The 21,297-nt window shown below is 39.3% G+C and overlaps 3 protein-coding genes across 5 annotated transcripts; 2 read left to right on the top strand and 1 right to left on the bottom strand.

Annotated features, from left to right (window-relative positions):
* Nucleotides 1-5,436, top strand: LOC113028505 (tubby protein). Its single transcript, XM_026178826.1, has 13 exons — nucleotides 1-322; nucleotides 407-505; nucleotides 1,351-1,510; nucleotides 1,647-1,877; nucleotides 1,967-2,095; nucleotides 2,216-2,392; nucleotides 2,670-2,830; nucleotides 2,921-3,082; nucleotides 3,182-3,294; nucleotides 4,356-4,470; nucleotides 4,588-4,686; nucleotides 4,781-4,952; nucleotides 5,038-5,436. The coding sequence occupies exons 2-13, from the start codon at nucleotides 464-466 to the stop codon at nucleotides 5,169-5,171; spliced, it is 1,695 nt and encodes a 564-aa protein (XP_026034611.1). The 5' UTR covers nucleotides 1-322; nucleotides 407-463; the 3' UTR covers nucleotides 5,172-5,436.
* A 75-nt stretch (nucleotides 5,437-5,511) lies between these two features.
* LOC113028506 (interleukin-21 receptor) lies at nucleotides 5,512-12,383 on the top strand. The gene is made up of 8 exons (XM_026178827.1): nucleotides 5,512-7,449; nucleotides 8,373-8,499; nucleotides 8,586-8,767; nucleotides 8,854-9,008; nucleotides 10,793-10,970; nucleotides 11,083-11,188; nucleotides 11,281-11,359; nucleotides 11,444-12,383. The coding sequence occupies exons 1-8, from the start codon at nucleotides 7,350-7,352 to the stop codon at nucleotides 11,861-11,863; spliced, it is 1,347 nt and encodes a 448-aa protein (XP_026034612.1). The 5' UTR covers nucleotides 5,512-7,349; the 3' UTR covers nucleotides 11,864-12,383.
* An 89-nt stretch (nucleotides 12,384-12,472) lies between these two features.
* ube2ib (ubiquitin-conjugating enzyme E2Ib) lies at nucleotides 12,473-19,444 on the bottom strand. Of its 3 annotated transcripts, none has more exons than XM_026178829.1 (7): nucleotides 19,252-19,444; nucleotides 17,275-17,353; nucleotides 17,084-17,167; nucleotides 16,733-16,805; nucleotides 15,303-15,412; nucleotides 14,440-14,519; nucleotides 12,473-13,152 (listed from the first exon to the last, which is right to left on the bottom strand). In XM_026178829.1, the coding sequence occupies exons 2-7, from the start codon at nucleotides 17,338-17,340 to the stop codon at nucleotides 13,089-13,091; spliced, it is 477 nt and encodes a 158-aa protein (XP_026034614.1). In that variant the 5' UTR covers nucleotides 17,341-17,353; nucleotides 19,252-19,444; the 3' UTR covers nucleotides 12,473-13,088. The 3 variants fall into 3 exon arrangements, with proteins under 3 accessions (XP_026034614.1, XP_026034613.1, XP_026034615.1); XM_026178828.1 differs by lacking the exon at nucleotides 19,252-19,444 and adding an exon at nucleotides 18,704-18,866; XM_026178830.1 differs by lacking the exon at nucleotides 19,252-19,444 and adding an exon at nucleotides 17,601-17,682.
* Between the last annotated feature and the right edge of the window lie 1,853 nt (nucleotides 19,445-21,297).

Here is a 21,297-nt window from a genome sequence, read left to right as displayed (position 1 = left end):
AAAGCGATGCATAGCAAACCTAATAGCGAGAAGCTTTGGGGGCTATCTGTGCGACTGCTGTGGCTTCCGTGTTTGTTTACGGGGTACCACATTCCTGTTTCTCTTGCCTCACGTTTCTGCTGCAGGCCTTAACATCTTCATGAAGTAGTATGGAAAGCCTGTTCAACAGGCTGCTCGTCACCCTGACTGAGCTGCCGCTGCAGTTTAAGAACATTATCCCCATTTAATCTACTTTGCCTTCTGCTGCACGCAGGTGGACAGACTGGCAGATGGAGCTGGGCGGCACAATCAAACACCCGCTTTCCGTCCTTAATTGCACGTAGTGGGTTTTTCTCTGGACACAGTCGACATTTTTTAATTGTTCTCACCTTGAGCGTTGATGGTGGACTTCATCTTTTGTTTGCAGATACTCTGATTCATCTAGTGACTGCTTCATCAGTTAATAGGGAGGTTTTACCCGGACATGGAGGAGCCCGACATACGACAACAGAAGCTGGACAACCAGGTGAAGATACAATGATTATAATTTAAATATATCTTTTATATATTCTAATTTCCACTGGTACAAGAATCGTAATTGCAAACATTACATAGGTTTTACCATTTTGTAAAAAGCATGCAAGACTGTCACAGTGAGACTGGAGCAAACACTAAAATTTTGTCAATTGTTGCTCACAAGTACTAACATTTAAGCATAGCTTTACAAAAATAGATACATTAAAAAAAAAAATCTTTCTCCAGTTGGAAAAGGTCACAGTCTGTGTCAGAACCACCTGCTGTTTCCTGAGCTGCTAAACTTCAAGTCCCAGACACGTTTATGCTATACAGTATGCGGTTTTGATCTATTTAAGCTTTACATATATGCCCTATAGTAGTCACGTCAGCACGTAACCCATAGTAGTAAAGTACTAATCCTAAATTAAGAACTAGCAGTATTAGTGTAGTAAACTGTGAAAATGAAAATGCAGGTGCATGAGCAATCATTTAGGCTGTCCAGAATTAAAACCACTACAACTCACTATCTAACTTCCCAGAGCCCTTCCCTTAGCCTGGTTCTCCTGGAGCTTTCTTCCTGGTAAAGGGGAGTTTTTCCTTCCCACTGTTGCCAAGTGCTCGTCCTCTGACTGTTGGGTCTTTACCTTAAATATAAGCACTTTTAGGTGACTGTTGTTGTGATTTGGCAATACATAAATAAAATTGAATTCAACTGAATTCAGTTGCATGAGAAAGAAAGCAGAACATTGTTTTATTAATGACTCTCAAGAGCCCATTTGGACCATATCTATGTAAATATATTTCCATGTGTGAACACTGTGTAGAGACTGAGTTTGTCTGATGTGTGACCCACAGCGAACCCTTTTGATGAAGAAGCAGCAGAAGAAGAGAGCTGATTCTCAAATGGTGTTGACCAACCGGGACACTCGAGAGAAGAATCGAAAGCACAAAGCTGTCCACTCTGATGAGACGCCTCTGTTGATCAGCCAATCACTGAGTAGCACTTCTCTTAGTGGTTGGTGTTAGAATAATTAATTAGAATAAATCATTAAAAAAAAACTAAACATGTCTTTACAATGTGTGATTTAATTTTTTATTTTTTCATCATTTATAAATCTTTTTTGTTTGTTTGTTTTTTGCTTATTTTGAAGATCAAGTTGAGCATGCCCATGATAACCCACTGGATGTGATTACACTTGGTGAAGGTGACACAACAGCAAATGTGGAGTTAGATGAGATGCCTGCAGAGAAGCCAGTCGTTCCCAAGAAAATGAACTTGGAGATTGACAGAGAGCCTGAGGTGAAATACGAAGGGGCCAACGAAGCCCAAGCGGAAGGGAAAAAGACAAAGAAGAAAGATGTGAAAAAGGACAAAGCCAAACGTAAGCGGTCATGTAAGAAACTGTCCCGTGCTTTGATGAACGCTGTTCGTTACAGACGCCTATTGATCAGCAACTAACTGCTTTTTCAGAGGTGGAAGAGACAGAGGAAAAGAAGAAAGAAAAAGACACGGAGAAGAAGGAGAAAAAAACAAAGAAGAAGAGCAAAGACTCTGTCGACGCACCGAAGACAAATAAGACAACCAAACAAGAGCGCAAAAGTAATAAAACAAATTCACACTTCCACTCTAAGAGCTTTGCATCTAACAAGAAAAAACCCACTTCCATTAAATTAAAGGAGCTTCACATCAAGCTTTATGCAAATGTCTGCTCTTTTACAGAGAAGAACCTACAGGAGGCTTTAACGTCTGAAGCAGTGTCAGCAGAGGTAAGCCCAGAGAAGACTAAACAAGATCAAAGTGAAGCTGAACAAGAAGAAGAAGAAGAAGAAGAAGAAGAAGATGGGCTTCAGAGGAATGCTTCTCAAACACCTAAAAGGAAAAAAGACCTGGACACATGTGAGCGAAAAATCTGTTCTGCATGATGTCTTGATGCATTCTCAATCATCCAGGAAAGTAAATCTCCAAAAGTTGATTCTGTTCATCTGGACGTAGCGTTTTGTGGGAGAAATGTTTCGTCACTCATCCAAGTGACTTCTTCAGTCTCGACTGACGAAACGTTTCTCCCACAAAACGCCACGTCCAGATGAACAGAATCAACATCTGGAGGTATTCTGTATGATCCCCGGTTCTTTAAAGTTTTATAAAAGAACATTGTCATTGTTTATCTCCATAGCCAGATGCCAAATAAGTGACGAGAGCAAAGACGAGGAGGTCCAAGAGAAAGAGAAAAAAGAGAAAAAGTCACACAAAGCAGAGAAAACTACACGAAGTCTAGCGTCCCTGAACTCCAACTACAGGGAGAGTTCATCTACAGCCAGTGAATCTAATGAAAGAGTAAGACGTTACAGGCGCAAGAAGCAAAAACAAACAAAAAAACAAATGGAAAAGATCTCAAAAAATCATTTACATCCTTTTTCTTTTCAGCCAACTTCTCCAATATCAGTGGAAGATCTTGAGAAGTTTGCCTTACGTCCTGCTCCTAGAGATGTGACGATCCAGTGCAGGGTCACGAGGGACAGGAGAGGCATGGAGAAGGGCATTTACCCAACTTACTACCTCCACATGGAGAAAGAGGATGGAAAGAGGGTTGGTGCACTGATTTTAGCTACAGTAATTTCATTTTGCTGTCGTATTTGTGTCAAAGCATCATTCTCTCCCTCTGTTTAACCACTGTGCCACCTCTAGGTGTTTCTAATGGCGGGCCGAAAGAGAAAGAAGTGCAAAACATCCAACTATCTCATCTCTACTGACCCCACAAATCTATCCAGAGATACAAACTCCTACATAGGAAAACTAAGGTGATTTCACCATTTAAAATGAAAAAATGTAGTATGATCTGGTCTTTTGGTCTTGTGCCACAGCTCTGATCGGTTGTAACCTCGGTCATTTTCATCCCAAAATTCCTTGGAGATCTTTGGACAGCTGAACTCACTTTTTAAACCTTTTTATTTACATAGAAAATTCAGGTTTTTCATAAAAATTAATTCAGCAAGTTATAGTAAAAGTAAAGCAAAGTAAAAGTTGTGATTTTTACTTTGCTTTCTTTAAAGAATTGTCTTATCTGCAGCATTCACAGCCATGCCGACCTTTGCCACTCTCGCTGTAAGTTTGTTAAGGTAATCTGGAGGCGTTTCACACCTCCAAAGCACCTCCAGTAAGATGGATTGGCACTTCTTACATGCCATATGGTCAAACTGTTCTCATGACAGCTGAACAGAGCAGGAAAGGGTCTGCTTTATTATACCAGCTGACTGCTTCTTTGAGAGGTATGAAATATCTGCGTGGTTTTAAAGTAAACTGGCTTCAGTCGAGCAGCGTCCGTCATATATCTTGCACAGATCTCCCACTTCACCACTACCAAAGTACACACTCCTTCACATTTCCTTTATGATACTCAGAGCTCGTGTCAGGCACGTGCCCAGTTGCCTTATGTCTAACAACTGTTCCTTAACACTTCAAATGCACAGTAACCTGTCTGGCTTAGCCAGAAATCATTTGCCCTGCAATAGAATCTATGACACATGGGAGGCTCCAGCTACAGACATAAAGAACTCAAGAAAAAGCACCATAAGATTAGTGTGAGAGCACCACGAATGTGTAAAAAAAAAAAAGCCACTGCACTCCATCTGTGATTGCTGATGTTCCAATCTGGACCAAAGTGAACTGACAGCCATCTGAAGAGTGAGCCCGGCTAATAGTTGGGGTTTAAAAGCACTTGTCACCACTCTGGCCTTTTCCCTAACAAAGATCTGCAATGCTGACTTACCGGAAAAAATAAGTGAGCATCAAAGCATCTGTGGTGTGTGTGCTAGCTCAAATTGTTTTAGATCATGATTGTGATAGGACTCATTTGTTTCAGGTCAAATGTGCTAGGTACAAAGTTCACAGTCTATGATGGAGGTGAAAACCCGGAGAAAAAACCTTTCATAAAAGAGTGTGAATCAGTGAGGCAAGAGCTAGCAGCAATTTGCTACGTAGGTACCCCACACACACACACACACACACACACACACACACACACACACACGCATGCTATTTGCAGAACAGACAAAGCTTTCCAACATGCATCACAACCATTTATCACATTCCAGGAGACAAATGTGCTGGGTTTCAAGGGTCCAAGGAAGATGACGGTGCTCATCCCTGGCATGCTGGAGAATGATGAAAGAGTGGTCATCCGGCCCAAAAATGTATAAGTAAAACATAAAACTCATTCACAGTGTTATTAAACCTGTGATAGGAGTGAATTATTTCAGATCAACTTATCTTATCCTCTTATTCCAGGACCTGGAGACTCTGTTGACCCGCCATGCAAATGGCAACACGGACAAACTGGTCACCTTGGTGAACAAATCCCCGAGCTGGAACGAACAGACTCAGTCGTACGTGCTCAACTTTCACGGACGTGTCACCCAGGCCTCTGTCAAAAACTTCCAGATCATCCACCCTGACAATGGTAGGGCGACTTATTGTCCGTCTCTGAATAACCACTGGAGAAACGATTTGGCTCATTAACTTCAATGCCCTCCTGTTTTTTCCAGAGGACTACATCGTGATGCAGTTTGGCCGCGTAGCTGAGGACGTCTTCTCGATGGACTACAGTTTCCCTATGTGTGCCCTGCAAGCTTTTGCCATCACCCTCTCATCCTTTGATGGCAAGCTGGCCTGCGAGTGAGCGATGCTGGTGTGCCTCAAGTGCTTAAAGAGATCCCCACACAGGATCAGTTTTCATGTTCTGTATCCTGCCGGACTGTAACACTAACATATACATTTAATATGCCACAGACATCAGAGGAGACTTATTTTATAGGGCTGTTTACTATTTTATCACCACTGTTAAAATAAGGGTTTACTTTTCATATTTCTCAGATGTGCAAAGAACTTTTCAAATGTGAAAGATTACCATGTGAAAACTACCCATTAAATATTGATTAACAGCATTAACAGTATTAAAAGTCATATTTAAAATATTTAATCGTTCTCTATGTTTACTTAATGAATTTTATTATTTAAACATTACATTGCTGATATTTTCCGTGACAAAAAAAGCCCACAGTGTTATCAGCCTGTGGACTTTTCCATTAACTTGATTAGTACAACTTTTGCAGCTTCAATCAGCCTCTCAGATTTGTATCAGTGTGATTACATGTGACATCTCTAGCTATTTGCTATCATCTCAGAGTGTTTATCACGAAAAGGAAACTTTTTTTTTTTATCAAAGTACTAAAAACAGGAAAAAAACTGTATCAGATGTAGAAGAACTGCAGCACGTTGCAGATTTCTCTTCTTGCACAATATAAAGATTCGAACACTAGTTCCATCCCAGGACCATCACCATTGCTGATCTCAAGCAAGTTTTAATGCTGCTTAACAGGAAAAAGGGGGGGACAGAAGTCATTTGGGTTTCAGTTAGTAAAAATAAGCCTCAGTTTCGTTCTGTGGTAAAGTAAGACGATCGGAGGTAAACAGGTATTTTTGAAACCTAACCTCTGCAATCGCATTTATACATTGCCATTCTGTGTTTATTCATTTCCTGTTGAAATGGTATTATAGCGCAAAAAAATGTTTGCGGGTATTCCCATCACAATATCTACTAATACTTGCTGCAGCATACTTCACAAGTAAAGCAGGCGATGCATTATGTAACTGGGCCCTCAGGCCGTAAAAAAAAACACGAGTGCATGATGAACGAGACACATCCAGCTAAAGTGAGATTCAGTCTGCTAGAGTGTGTTTACACATTTGTAAATAAACAAAATCATGAACCCTAGAGGAAGCCGTGAAACTCACCATCAGCTCTTATCTTTTGTAACATCTTTCACCAAAGGCGTACACAACCCCAATTTCAGCTAATCTGCTCTCAGTGCATGTTGCACAACACCCTTGCAGGTTGCACAATAATTAGCATACTCTAATATCAGGTTACTTGTTGAAGTAATAATAATAATGATATAGAAAGTGCTGTGGTGGCTTAAAGGTAGATTAAGGCATGCAAACTTGGACTGCGTGGCTTTTTGCTGTCTAGATTCCACAGGAAGAGCACGTAAATGTACTGTTTTCTGTAAATATGAATAAAACAACTCAGGAATAAATAGCAAAGAAAACCTACTTTTAAAAAAATATTATATGAAAGTCAAAAGATGTTGATGTGCAGTATACAAAAGGTAAAAATCTTAATCCTGTTTAGACATTTACAGCCAATGTGCAGAAAATGTTAACACACAAATATGTGTTTAGAGGTGTGTTTTAAATCTGTGTCCCTAAAGCAGATGAATGTCTGACAGAAATGAGTGGATATCTTACGCTGTAGGTTTAGAGCTCAGTGAAAGGTGTTTATATAGTCATTTCTGTCACATGGCATCTCAGGCTTCATCGTTTTTGCAGCTTATCAGCTCATCAGTCATTCAAACTGAGTTTGGATGATAAGACGGCTGTGTCTTCCAGCTTTGTGCCCATTCAGAAAGTTACTACATGAAGTAACCTTAAAACTGTAGATGCACCTCAGCAAGTGGGCTGTGGAGCATCTCGGCCCAAAGCACTTCACCTTTTGCTTCCTCTAAACAAGCTAAACGGGCTCTGGTAAAGATTTCATGACAATTGCAAACAAGTGCACAGTCAGACAGACTGTAATATGAAACACTGCTAGGTTAAACTCTTTTCACACGCTTTCATAAACAGCTGCTCTCTTTAAAAAGCACATCCTCTCCCACCAGTGACAATGATAGTGGTGAGTGACAGCTATCTGTGTGAGAAGCCTGAGCGGTTACGCCTCTCAGTCTGCGTTTAAAACCCGCTTTACAAAAGAGTCAGGACAGTATGACTCAATCTTTGGGCTGAGCTGGCGTCTGGTGCGATGGATTGGCATCCACCCCTGAGGATGAAGGCGACGCTGCTGATTGTGTTCCTGCTCAAATCTACCAACATCGTCAGGCTACATGGAAGTCCATTAGCAGGTTATAATTCTTACTTTGTTTTTTTGTTTTTCCGTCAGATAAAAGACAATTGTACAGCTGTAAAATGTAAGTGTAAGAGCTTTAAAGCACTAGATGTAACAACACTAACGCAATAACGGCTAGATTAAATGGCTAAATGAGCTTAAGCTCTCAAATGAGGTTCTTCATTATACAATAAAGTGACAAACTATTTACTGTTTTTGTGCATTTCACCCTAGTTGCTAATCTACAACAACCATGACACATCAAAAGCAGCACTTAAATGATGTTTTGAGATGCCTGGATCTATGTCGTTGTACAGGTTGTCCATTATTTTGCTAAGTCCATCTCCTGGTGCTCATGCCGTCATGTCAAATTGCCCTTGAGAAAGACACTGAACCCCAAAACGTTGATCAGCCAGCAGCTCAAGTCATGAATTGTGTGCACTCAAAAAGATAGAAAAGTATTATCAAAGTGCAAATCATCATGATTCAGTTGCTTCAAGCAATAGGGACTGTGTAAAAATGCTTTCTGAATAATTCTGAAACTTCCTGTTGGTTCTTCGCTTCTAATTGTTTGCTTTCTTGGCAGAGGCAGAGAAGGTAGCGCAAAGGGGGGAAAAATAGCACTAGTATTAATGCACGTTTGTAAGAGCTGCACTTGACTTGTTGATCTGATACTGACACCTGATCTATGGTTTTAGCTCTCTTTAGATTAGAACATTAATCACACTGCAGATCTCATTGTCTCTCATATAAACACAATTTCAGTGTATATATAGGCCAGTCATGAGTGTTTTAAGCTATTACAATATAATTCTATTCTGGACTGGCTAGCACATGCTTATTCACTAACAGTCTTGAGTTAAACATGGACTTGAAATGTTTCTACTTCATTTTGTTTTGCTCTGTAATCATAACTATCTTTTCTATGGGGTTTCCTAGGAGCGGACTACAATCTTCACTGTGTCAATGATTACCTAACCACCGTCTACTGCTCCCTGAACATCACTCCATCAGAAAACACCTCAAACAGCAACAGCTCCTACTGGCTCATTTTTACAGACTTCGAGTGAGACTCTTTTTACTAACGCATTTAAGAATGATGGGTCACCTTTAACGCCATGCACCTTATTGCTGCTTCTCTTTTTCTCACAGAACGTACAAGTGCATGCTGACACACACCAAAGAGAACTATTTCTGCACATTTACAACATCGCCCGATAATGACGATACGTTTGCAGATTTAGAAGTATACAAAATCTCACTTTGCCACGACCCAAATGAGGAGTCTGAAACCTGTGACGTGCTAGATGAACAGTACCTACCTGTGCACAACAGTAAGCAGCGTAATGATCATCTGTGTTGGCAGGACTCATAAATGTATGAATTATTGTTTTTTAACAGTCACACATCTTCTTATCAGTTAAACCAAACGCACCGTGCTGCCTCTCAGTCAGCCACAACTCAAGTCACCACCACTTTGGTTGGAAAAGCACTTACGAGAATTATACCAGCTTCACTGCTCTGCCCAACAACCTGGAGTATCAGCTCCATTACTACAAGAGGGGAGAACATAAGGTATGCTTCAGCTAATCAGCAGGAATGACAAAGGGTAAAACTGAATGGTAAAAATCTACAAATGAAAACCTGTTTTTTATGTTGTGAGGTAAAAAAAAACCCCACAGTTTTCCAAATGTAATAATATAAATAAGAATAAAAAATTGAAATCTTCTATACTTTCTGGTAAATATCTAGTTCTAAACTGAGATGTCAAACAGCTGCAGTGTTTTTATCTGCTAGTGCTGTGGGTGTTAGCTCAGTGTGGCGACAGTTTGCGGCAGAAACTGTGAATTTATTCAAGCTGAAGGCATTTTACACCGCTTGTTGATCTGATTCTGTCTCTGTGAGCACAAAGATTCAGGTTATACCTGTTGGCAAGTTGAGGTTTGTATTAAATAGAGCATTGCACGAGTTTTCACACTTCCACAGTTCCTCTACATGCTGGGACTTGCTCGAGTAAAAACTCTAAAAGTGAATTAAAACAGGGCATTTAACCATCTGACACAATCAAACAGAGGTTTTACACATTTTATATGCAAACAGCTCCATCGAGTAGTGCAGTCATGTCAAACACATCTTACAACATTAGGCAGAGTAGTGAAATTCCCCTTTCTGTTGGTGTAAAGTTTAACTATACGTTTCATCTCGGCGATATCTCAATGTAAGATAAAGAAGTGCAGTTTCAAGTGTTTGTCTCGGTTTTTCTACATGATAAAGAAATGCTGCTGGAGTAAGTGAAAAATCTGTCAGCACGACTACAGAAAAAGTTCTGGTAGTTCATTGCCCAAACTGTCCTGTAATTTTAATAGAACAATTTTGTTATTTCAAATGAAATAAGAAATAATTTAAAGAGAAAAAGAAATGAGAAAAGAAACAGTCGTCTTTATAGTAGTTAGCAGAAAAAACAGGAAAGTGAAGGAAAGTTTCTCTTATTTAATTGCTTATCTGTTACTAACAGCTATAATAATACAATTAAAAGTTCAAAAATTATCCCCTCCTTTACAAGTTCCAAAACCATCTACTGGGCCAGATTTGAGTTTTTGCCGACCGGACTCCAGCACGCAGGGTCTTTTTTTTTTTTACACCCTATTTTTCACCCTCTCTTGCATATAAAAGATCTCTGGTTCAAATCTACATTCAGGGTGTTGCATGCTGATGTGCTCCAAATGATGGTCCCTAGGCCTGGATAAATGTGTGTCAGAGATAAATCTGGGAGACAGAAAGCAGCCAAAAATTTTGTCTTCAGTTTTTTTTTCTTCTATTAAAGTAAAATGTGTCAAAATCTGCTATTAAAAAACTTACACCATTCAAGGCAGACCATAAGTACTGGGACACTTAAGTTTAGTAAATGAATGGGTAAACAGGTCCCTGAATGGGAGCATGTGTTACCAATTTTCGGCCTTTTTCTCTAAATTCTCGGAGTCTTCTTGTATTATGTTCTGTAGATGATCACATATTTAAAGGTTTTACGACTTCTTTTTATTAGGCCGAAATTGTTCCAAAATTTGGGGCATGAAATAATATAAAGGCTAATTTACACCATTGAGGCCTGCTCTCAAAAACTAAACTAGTGTTTAAAGTTAGTTTTGAGAACGTGCAGGGCCAGTAAGGAGCGTGACGTCATGTGGTTGGTAGGTTGCGGCTCGTAGACTTACATTAGTTTATCTAACTAGTGACAGAATCGATACTCTTGTGGAAAATGATGACACTAAACCTGCAAATAAGTTTATAAAGAAGAACAGAACAGGGCATTTCTGTCTTCTGAAAATTAATGGGATGCTTTTATGTTTTATTTCTTTCAGGTAAAAATTCTTGAAATTAGCACACAAAGTACGGGTATTTCTTTGGAAGATCAGAACTTTGAACCAGACACCGAGTATAGTGCTAGAGTACGGTCCATTCCCAATAAGGCTACGTACCAAGGCGAGTGGAGTCACTGGTCTGATGAGGCTCACTGGAGGACTAACCCTGCTGCGGATGGTGAGTCTCAATAAAAAAGAAAGCAGCTAGATTTAGATAAAACAATCATAAGCAGAAATTGATTTCTTGGATTTCTTCTGCTTCAGTATTTTCTATTGTGTTCCCCACACAGGTTTGTCAACGCGCATGTTCATTTCTGAAATGTGTAAGAAGGTGCTCATTCCCATCTGTGGGCTGGTGCTATTCGTCATACTGATCTGCTACGCTCCTGTTAAAAAGTAACGTTATATCATGTAAAGCCTCACTTCACAAAACATTAAGTTTCATATAAAGTCATTTTTGTACTATATTGCACTTTCTATGCTCACAGGTGGAAGCAAAATGTATTTATCCCAACTCCGGCTCCCTATTTCCACACCCTGTACAGTGACTGCCAGGGAGATTTCAAGGTAAGTTCAGCTTTTCATGTAAAAAACAGAAAAAAAAGTCCCAAACTTAATGTCATTAGGATGTAACTGACCTTGTGATTGCAGAGCTGGGTGGTTACGCAAGAAAACACAGCAGACACGCTAGAAAAAGAGGAAACGCTTCAGATCGACACCTTGACAAAGTGTGCAGAAGTCCAGGAGGATGACTGTCGTCCACCCCACTTTGACCAGCACGTGATGGAGGGCAGCTCCTACAGCAACATAACTCCTTCGGTCTGTGATACCACTCTCCTGGGCGTCCCGTACGCTGTGAGCACCATGATTCCACTCTCAGCTCAGGGGAGCCCAATGAACAGCCTGGTTCTAGACTCCCAATTAGGGAGTCCTTCTGGAGACTCGGGCTGCTGGCTCTGCAGTGACACGTCCCTAGAAAGGGAGCCTCCCTGGTACTGCAATGAGTACTGCACCCTGAGTGCTTTCCAGCAGTCCAGTTCTATCCTGGCAGAGCACCATGGGAGCTTGTAAAAACAAGTCTTGCCCAACAGGGATCAACTCAAGAAAGCTTGAAAGTTGTCATGAAAAGGAACATTTTTCCACTGGACGGAGTAGTCCACGTTACGATTCAGTAGCTAATAGAACCTGTAGCAGAAATAACTCATTTTATCAGTCCTTCTCGTTGTGGGGTAATTTTGACATGCTCTTCTTTATAATGTTACTTCAGTTTATTGTTAATTCTGCGCATTAAGCTATAAATAGTCCTCTTGAGGGCCCACCACAGGATTTCAATCAGGCTGTGGTCTAAACTTCTGGGCCATTGCGGCACCTTGAATTTTTTTTTTCCTTTTTTTACAGATTTTATGTAGCATTTAGTTACATGTTGTCCATGTACTACTCCACTGATGTTTTTATCTTTTATGCACAGTCCAAACCTGTCTGGAAACAGGGTGAAAGTCTTATTTTGTGACTCATCCGTTTTGTTTCTGCATCACTGAAATGCAAGATGAACTTCTGTGTATATTCTGCTCTTAATAAAGAAAATACATTATGTAGAAAGGTTTATTAAGCCAACACATACATGAACAAAGCACCATATAACCTTAAAGTCTGATACAGAAGTAAGCCTACCTGCCTCAGTCACTGTGGCCATTTTTATTTATAGCAAACACTCTGAATAACAAAAAGACAGCCAAGGCAGCAGAATCTATTGTATATTACAGCATGCTGAATAGAAAACCTGGGAAAGAGAATTAGACAGAGCCATCTAGAGACACTAGTGAGATACAACAGTATAAAAGTGCCATTCATTATACAGCAGTTGAAATACTGACAATGAAGTAAGCTAAATTTTACATTAAATTTATGGAAAATAAAGGAGGAAACAAAAAGAAAAAGACCCTGTGAAAGAGCAAAATAAAACAAAACGACATTTTCTTCCTTGAAATATTGATGACAGTCAGCTTGCATGGGAGTTGATGAAACCGGTACCAAGCTGTGTCCCTTGCACGACATAAGACAATTATTGTTTAAAAAGAAATTACCAGGGTGCTGACGCACCCATTCCCTCCCAGCATTATGCGCCAACCGGCAATTAAGAACAAAAAAAACTGATAGGTCAGAGGAGAACGGATGGCACAGAATGTGGAGTTTAAATAGAAGTCTTTAAGCAAGTCCCGATGTGAGAGGAGCACATTCATAGAGAGACTGAGCCGGGAGGTGATTCTTGTTAAACCCATTCCTTCCGTCTTCGCCCTTACGAGGGGGAGAATTTTTTGGCTTGTGCTCGAACTCTTTTTTCATATTCTACTCTGTTTTGGCTGAAAAGACATTAAAAACAAAACAAACAGAAACAACAGTTATTACGACTGCTTACTCAAAACAGGCACAGCATGCTGCTCAAAAAGTAAACATCTTTAATCAGTCAGTGGAAAACCCTAGAAGTTCATGTGTGATACAGGAGTTTTTGAGACCTCTACATCAATGAGATTTCTTTTTAAACCCTTAAACTCCTCTTATGTGTTTTAAATCGTCAGAAGGTTCAATAAAAACTCCTGCTTCAAAAACATTGAATTTTTAGGGTTCAGGTTTTACAGGGTTAAGATCTTATGTGTACTTTAAAATAGGTAGACGCTTCACAAGCTTAGTCCCCAGAGACACACCCAATAAATAAATGAATAAATAAATAAATAGTTTCCTGTGCTAGTTATAAACTTAAAATAATATGAGGTGCAATCTGAAAATTCTTATTTAAATTTGGCCTTTGTCCACTCTGCATTCCTGTGTTGCTCTATACTGCTCAGACCGCTTTGACCCCACTGTGGAATTCCCCATTTTGACCACCTGCAGGTGCAAATCTATGACGTGTGCTGGATCATCTCCAGGACAACCTTTAAAAGTTCATTCTCATGAGAAAGTTGTTACAGTGCCAAATCTGGCAAGTGGTGCAGGTGGCTATGATTGTGTTGGCGTAGTTAAAAAACACAACTGACACACATATCAGACCGTGTGCACTAAATGTTCTCCCTCAGATGCCTCGAGACATTAAAGTAGAACTCCGTATTAAGAGTCTGACCCAAGGGGGCAAATTCACTGTGGATGTTGGGTGAAAAACGAGGGGAATGATGAAGCCAGAGAAAAAGTTGTCATCAAGTCTGAGGTTCACTGAGTGGATTTAAAAAAAAAAAAAAAAAAAAAAAAAAAAAAAAAGAAGTGAAACACCATATTATAAAAAGCCCTCCAGTGCACACAGAAAAAGTCTGATCCCTCTATATTTCTGCATGAAGATGTACATATTTAAAGATTTGTATGAATGCTATTTTTTTTTTTTAAGAACCCCGTCTTAGTTATCACTAATAATAATTCTGCTCTTGTGGGCATATAAATTAGTAAATAAACAGCCATGGTCTACATTGCTTTCCTTTCTAAAACCATGTTGGTTTCAAATTCAAGTAAATCTAATCAACAGTTATTTGGTTTAAATAATTATTCATTTATTGTAAAACAAGACCTCCAACTCCCACTTAATTAATAATTTGCCCTAAGATGTCAGTGGCCTTACATTTGTGAATAAATTGCTGGTTTCATGTGAATTAATCGTCACTCACCAGTAGATCGTGTAAGCCTCTGCTTGGGCTGGATCCTGGATATTTGGCTCATTTAGCAGTTCCTGGATACCTAATAAGATCTACAAGATAAAAATGAAACATTTCAGAAATTCACCAGGTTGGGATGCTTCTCTGAAGGCTCCTTAATATCAGTCAACTTAATACTGAGTGCACACACTTTATGCAACACTGCTCGCTCCACATAATAGTCATGATTGACTATTGCTAAACACTGAATACAAATTGTGATGCAAATATTTTAAGCTTATGGTTTGACTCTCGATTTAGCGTTGTGCTTCTCTGCCTCTCAGGCACAATAGAAACAGGCGTACATCACACTTCACTGCCCATCGAGACTCGTCTGCTTTATAAGTGTGTTTGTTAATCTGGAGGACTGTCATGTCGCCAATTTACAGCTGAGCTTTTCTTCCCTTAAAAAATTTTTAAAAAAAAAAACAATTTGGTGACAAATGTAGCCACTTTGTGTACAATCCTTGGTTAGGAGATAGGCATTCAGTAGACAGGTGTGAGGAGTTACAAAACAAACTTACTGTGTGATTATTTTACATGTAAACGTGGCTTAAAATGACAGCACGGCCACCGTCTGTGCTTCATGACCAACATTATTAAAATATCACCCAGCCTGAAAGCTAAGCGAGGGATTCAAAAGCCTACGCGTCTCGTTTTCCTATCAGCATCAAAAAATTTGACTGATTACCTGATAAACTTAGATACGGTTCCAGTTTAGAAATGTCATCTTAAAATCAGAAAACATCTGGAACTTTAAGAGACCATGTGAACACACACACGCTCTTAGGCTTTAAGGTCATTACTGTAGATGAAATTCACTTTACAACACAAACCTGCTTTATTGTGATGGCTGGTCTCCAGTCCTTGTCCTCCTCTAGTATCGATAGGCAAACTGTGCCTGATGGATACACGTTTGGATGGAAGAGTGGAGGCTCAAATTTACCTGAAAGATGGCAAAATGTTAAGTGGGCTTTATGTTTCAGGTATATTATACATACCAAACAAAAGGGGTTAGACTACTAAAGTCACTGCGTGCCCAGACTGAACTGTTCCACTGAAGACAGCAGCGTCTGTTGTTTACACAAACAGTGCCTTTAGGTCATTTTAATTTGACATTCAGACAACGTGGAGCTCGTGCTGCAGGATTAGAGCCGGTGTAAGCCACGGTGCTCTGGCCTTGTGTGGCAGGTAAGTACGGTAGTGTTTTGAGACACACAACAGGAATCTGCTACTTGTTTGTAAGCAGTTTTTTACCATCAATTTACAACAATATCAGGTCTAAAAATCAATCAACTGGCAAAAATCTTGCACAACCCGTTTAAAAGGAACAGCAAATGACGCATGCATGAAAGCATCTATTGGCCGTGACCCTGAATTAACACCAAAATTACAGCAACATTGTTATATCGCCAAGCTTCCTCAGCTCCAACATGCTTGCTGCACTACTTAAATGGCTTTAATAGCGCTGCCAAATTAAAATAATTAGAAGAGAAAGTCTGTATTTGCTCTGCTGCGTAAAGGTCAAGCAAAGGTTATTCTGGAGTTTTTCCTAAAGAGCAGAATTTTTCATGTAACCCAAAGAGATTAATCACAGCCACTGGAATAAAGACACTTTAACCAGTTTCCACTGCTGTTTATATAATAACAACAAAAACATGAAGCTGCTTAGATTTCTATCATTAAAGTTGAAAACTCGACATTTGTAATTATCCCACAAAGACCAGAAAACAGTCATGTATTCAACCAATCACAGCCGAGGTGTCGAACATCCCCAGCACTGCTAAGCTTCAGTTTGACAGCTTAAACACAGGTTTCCAAAGGATTACTGCACTAACCTTAAATTAAAACCTTTGGCTTTAAATCAGCCTCTTTCTCATTACCATAATAAACTAACATGTCTGAAGAGATTCATCATTCAGTGCTGCCAAATGTTGATGAGAGGAAGCCTTAATTAGCTTTTAAAGACAGTTTACAGATGTGCCGAGTAGGCTGGAGGATGCCCATGAGCCTGCACTTTTCTGTTCCATTTCAAACCATCAAAACTTAAAAAAATAAATAATTAACTTGATCTGACTGTAGATAAACATAACCAAGTTTGTACTGGCATACAAATTGTATCTGATAATGCTAAAGGCTCTTGAAAATATGGGAACTCTACTATGCTCCAGGTTTTACTTCCAAATAGATTTCCCAAAGCATCTGCAGGCCAAAATGATAGCTAGTGTATTTGTCATATTTACAGGCTGAATGCACAGCAACTCACATTTTGGAGGTGAAGACGGATAGTCGTCCTTGAACAACATGCGCAGCTTGAACAGGCCTCCTTCCCACGGAGTCTGAGGAGAGACGATCATTAGATCAATTTAGAAACAGAAGGCTACATCACTGACTCTTAAAAGTTACTACTACTACTACTGCCAGTCAAACTGTAAAATTATTTTTAAAACTTATCATGGCTCAATTTGTTTTGGGTTGTTTTTGCAGAGCAATTACTCATACAGTATGCTTTACATCCACTACAGTATTCTCATTGTCCTAGAAAGACCATTGAGTCTTTTTTAATTATGTAAAACAAATCTACTCGGCATGCAAACAAATCTATGAAACACATTACCCCCTTTTTGCCAGGAATAGCACATTCCCAATTCATGAGATTCATGGTTCCATCCGGGTTTTTTGTCGGTACCGCAACAAATCCCTGGGAAGAGTAAGAGTTGAAATTTGAAAGTCTGTTAGAAAGCAAACACTTTCTAACCAACACTCAGGCAGGCTTTCATCGCACGGATCTCGTGAGCCAATACTTACAAAAGGATGGTCCTTCCGCCATGCCTTGCGCTCCTGGGCAAGCCGGCTCAATGCAATGCCTGACATGATTTGTGGACTCCTGCAAAGAAAGAGGGTCAGGTTGATTAGAAACCCAAACATCTGGCTGTCCTGTCTTCTGAAACGAATAGCTCTTTAGCTTTCCTTTGTTTTAAAGATAATAACAATAATAAAAAAACAATTTCCTTAGTATTCTAATTCGACATGTTTAAAGTTTTAGGCAGCTAGTCGAAACAATTTAACCTAAATCATACTCTAGAATGACCATTAGCTGCAGCCAAATTTTGAAAAACTGAAAGTTTCCATACTGTAAAGAAACCAAGAGGGCATCCAGTGTTATTACAGAGCATCAGTAGTTCAGGTCCTTTTCCAACTGGTTTAAGTTATGAGCCCCCTCCCTACCCTACTCCAAAAAAACAAAGTATTGTGATATTAACATTTCTCGTGTGTGAAATCACACGGACACGACGTACAACATTCAACCTGTTTATGGCGCATATTAATTTTGGTACTTTTCTGACTTGCATCGAGTCACATACCCAACCGTGTTGCCAACTAGCGTCGGTGGCAATTAGGATGCTGCATAGGAATGTCTATAAACGCTAAACACTGAAGCTAATGACAACGAGGTAAAGCAACAAAACAATGCTAGTGATTAAAGACCACCGCAATTTATCAGTACGAGACAAACGGACTTCATCATAAACTGATGTTCTAGTATGCAAGCTAAACTGTTTTTATTGGCCTCGGGGCGTGTGTGTGTGTGTAAAAGTACAGCTTATTTCGACAAGTCTGCGACGCTAAAAGGCTAGCCAAGTTAGCCGGTGGAGATAACCGCTCCAGAGGAAGAAAAAAAAAATTCTACCATTTTCTACCGTTTCCGCGACCAGGGTTTTAAAGCTAAAAAGGGGATCCATGAAGATCTTACTCATTATATGTTTGCTGAACTTCGGCGTGACGTTGCCGTCAACAGACACTTTGACAAACTGACAATCAAAGCTATTTGATTAGCACGCTAGCCGGTTAGCTTCACAAGCTAACTCATGTGCGCCAGAATGGAGCTACATCCCAACAGGCGCTGGCGCTGTTAGCGTCTGACACGGCCTGATGCAGAACAAAACTGCGCAATTGCACTTGATTTCGAAGACAATTTTTGGATGGGAGAAGAACGATCACTTGCTCTCTTCTAACGCATAATAATAGCAACTGCCTTGTAGAAACAGGGGTGTGAGATTTTCCACCGGGATGAACCACATCATTATCTTTTAAAGAATAGGGACAAAGAACGCCAGAGCTAAAATGCGCACATTTATGCATTACCAAACTAGCGAAAATGGCGCAAACTGAAGCGGGTAAAATGTAATAATACACGACAAAAATGAACGTTTCCGCGTTCAGGGTGTACTCCTACCTTTCAGTATGGCTGCACTGGCTCTAGTAATTAAGCGAAATGAATTAATCGTGCTCAAATCCCGTTAAACCTTGTAAAGTTTCCCTCCTGAAAAACCACCCGCTCCGTCTCGAGCCAGAGACAGCGATGCTAAACACTCATCCGTCCTTTACTTCCGTCTTTGCTTAAATACCTCTTGGAAAATCGGACTGCGCATTTCTCTTTCGGGGGTTTAATATTTTGAATGTATTTCTTCACCTGCCCTGGGTTTAGCCGAAAGAGTTTCCCGAACTAGTCGTTTATTAGCTTTCATTTAATTCGAGCAGCCTAGCTGCCGTTGTTAGAGCGCAGTGCGTTAGAAAAACTGTTATTTAAGTTTATGTCGATGGGGAAATTCTACCTTTGCGGTTCGTACTCTTCGTTCAAGCGCCGTTTATGTTATCAAAAAAAAATGACAAAGGTTCAAGTGAAAATATGATACATTATTGCAAAGTATAGAAGATTACCTGGGATTTTTTTTTAAACACTTTATAGAAAATACAAATCAAAAATCTTTTCTAATTTCATACCCAAGTAAGCCGCGTGGTCTTAAACCCAGACGGATTTCTCTCTTCTGTAATATATAATCTTTGGGTGCCTTAGACTAAAGCCCATTAAACCTACGACTGTCAACGAGATTAAAATATTTTATGCGCAGTTACCAAAGAGTTAAGATGAGCGATACGTCTAAAAGACCAATTTCGGATAATTTAATTTTAGGTATAAACGAAAACTTTTCCCCCCCGTCGTCTATATTTATACAGGCATATTTTTCGACTACTCAACGACAACTATTCCTTTCGTGACTCGACTCAAGAGGTCGCCATTATCACATATTACGATTTGTTGTCGCCACTTTATCCATTCATTGCTATAGTTTGCAAAAGTTTAAGAGCACGGTGCTTTTAATTTTTTTATTTATATATATATATATATATATATATATAAATTTTTTCTTCTTTTTATTTTTTCCTTTAAATTATAGTAACTTCGAAGAGCCAGAAGATAAATAATAAAAAAAGACAGATATGAATGACAACATTTTATTGGGTTTACCCTATGCAAGACCATATAGATCTATCCCCTTAACCGTCATACTCAGTTTGTATATTTTTAACATTGCATAAGATCATATAGAAGTGATCTATGTAGTGATATGAGAACCTTATTAATGTAACTGTTAAGATCGAGGAAAAATGACACATTCATTCCCTCTGATTACAAGTGTGATCATCATCATCAGTCATGCATTACAGTGATTTGTGGTTTATGACTTGAATGCAAAACAAACTGGGCACTTAAAAGGATCAGGCTACACATTTGATAAGTTTGTCCATCACATAAAAGATTATCCCAGATTCTAAACCAGACAACCTGTCTGAAGGGCATTCAATGTAATGTAGCTGCTCAAGTAGAGGGGGCGTTGAACACTTCTGAACAGAGCATTTTAAATGAGATTACAACCAAACCAAGCAAATCAAACACAAAAACACTTAAAAAAAAAAAGGTCTCAAAAGAGACTTGTATAAACCTTAGCTCTTAGCCTACGCAGATACATTTCATCAAATTTAAGAAGAAAGGGGGCGAAAGCAAGATTGTCTGCAACGCTCAAGCACTGGCTGTTAAAAATGGATGGAGTATCTCAACATTTGTCAGCATGTCAGAGTGAATATTAGCTTATGGGGAGTGCTAGTTGCCATTGGTGCGGTCACACAAGTAGGTGTGTGAGGGAGTGCAAGACGGTAAATAATCGGAAGGCTTCAGAATACTATAGCAAATGTAAACATAGCCTAGCTCTGGCAGGAAATCCAGTCTACTCTGATTGAACCTCTTTGCAGATCTCAAATTTTGCACTTTAAAAGCCCTTGTGTGTGTGTGTGTGTGTGTGTATGTATATATATTTCTATATTTAAAAACATGCATCCATACTCGTTTCCTCCCGACAATATAAAAACGGTCTTAAGTCGAGTGTATACGTGTGAGTAAATGGAGGTTTGTGTGTCGTTAACAAGTCTATATGTACAAAGTGTGCCAGCATTAAGAAAAGTTACTCATCCCTGACACTAAGATCGATGTGTTCAATACACATAAGACATTGGATTTTGGTCACCGGGAGAAGAGGGGAAAAAAAGGCAACACTAAATGATAACATGTGAATGAAATATCCAACCTATCAAAACCACACATCAAAACCTGAAAACAACTTTCTATTTAAAAAAAAAAAAAAAGTGTTCTAAAAGGCAGTATTTACATTACCAGCATTACAGGCTGTAAGCAGTGTGCACAGTGTTTCCCACTGTAGTGCTTGTAATGCTGTGTATGAAAATCTACACAATTAAAAATAAAAATAACAGCTAAGAAATCTTATCACACTGCAAGAAAAAAAAATAATACATTTTTGTTTTTGTTTTTCTGAAACGTAACAGTCAACTTCATAGCCAGCCAAGTATAGCTTTGTTATTGGTTATCAAAACATGTTCCAGGCATGTTGTCAGTGAAAGACGCCTTACAGAGTATCTTTTTTTTCCTTGTTTAGTTTTTTTAAACCCCAACTCCGAAATCTCTAGTCCTGTACA

The sequence above is a fragment of the Astatotilapia calliptera genome, chromosome 8, assembly GCF_900246225.1.
Source record: "Astatotilapia calliptera chromosome 8, fAstCal1.2, whole genome shotgun sequence".
NCBI classification, from domain to species: domain Eukaryota; kingdom Metazoa; phylum Chordata; class Actinopteri; order Cichliformes; family Cichlidae; genus Astatotilapia; species Astatotilapia calliptera.
This window is presented reverse-complemented; position numbering and strand designations above follow the sequence as displayed.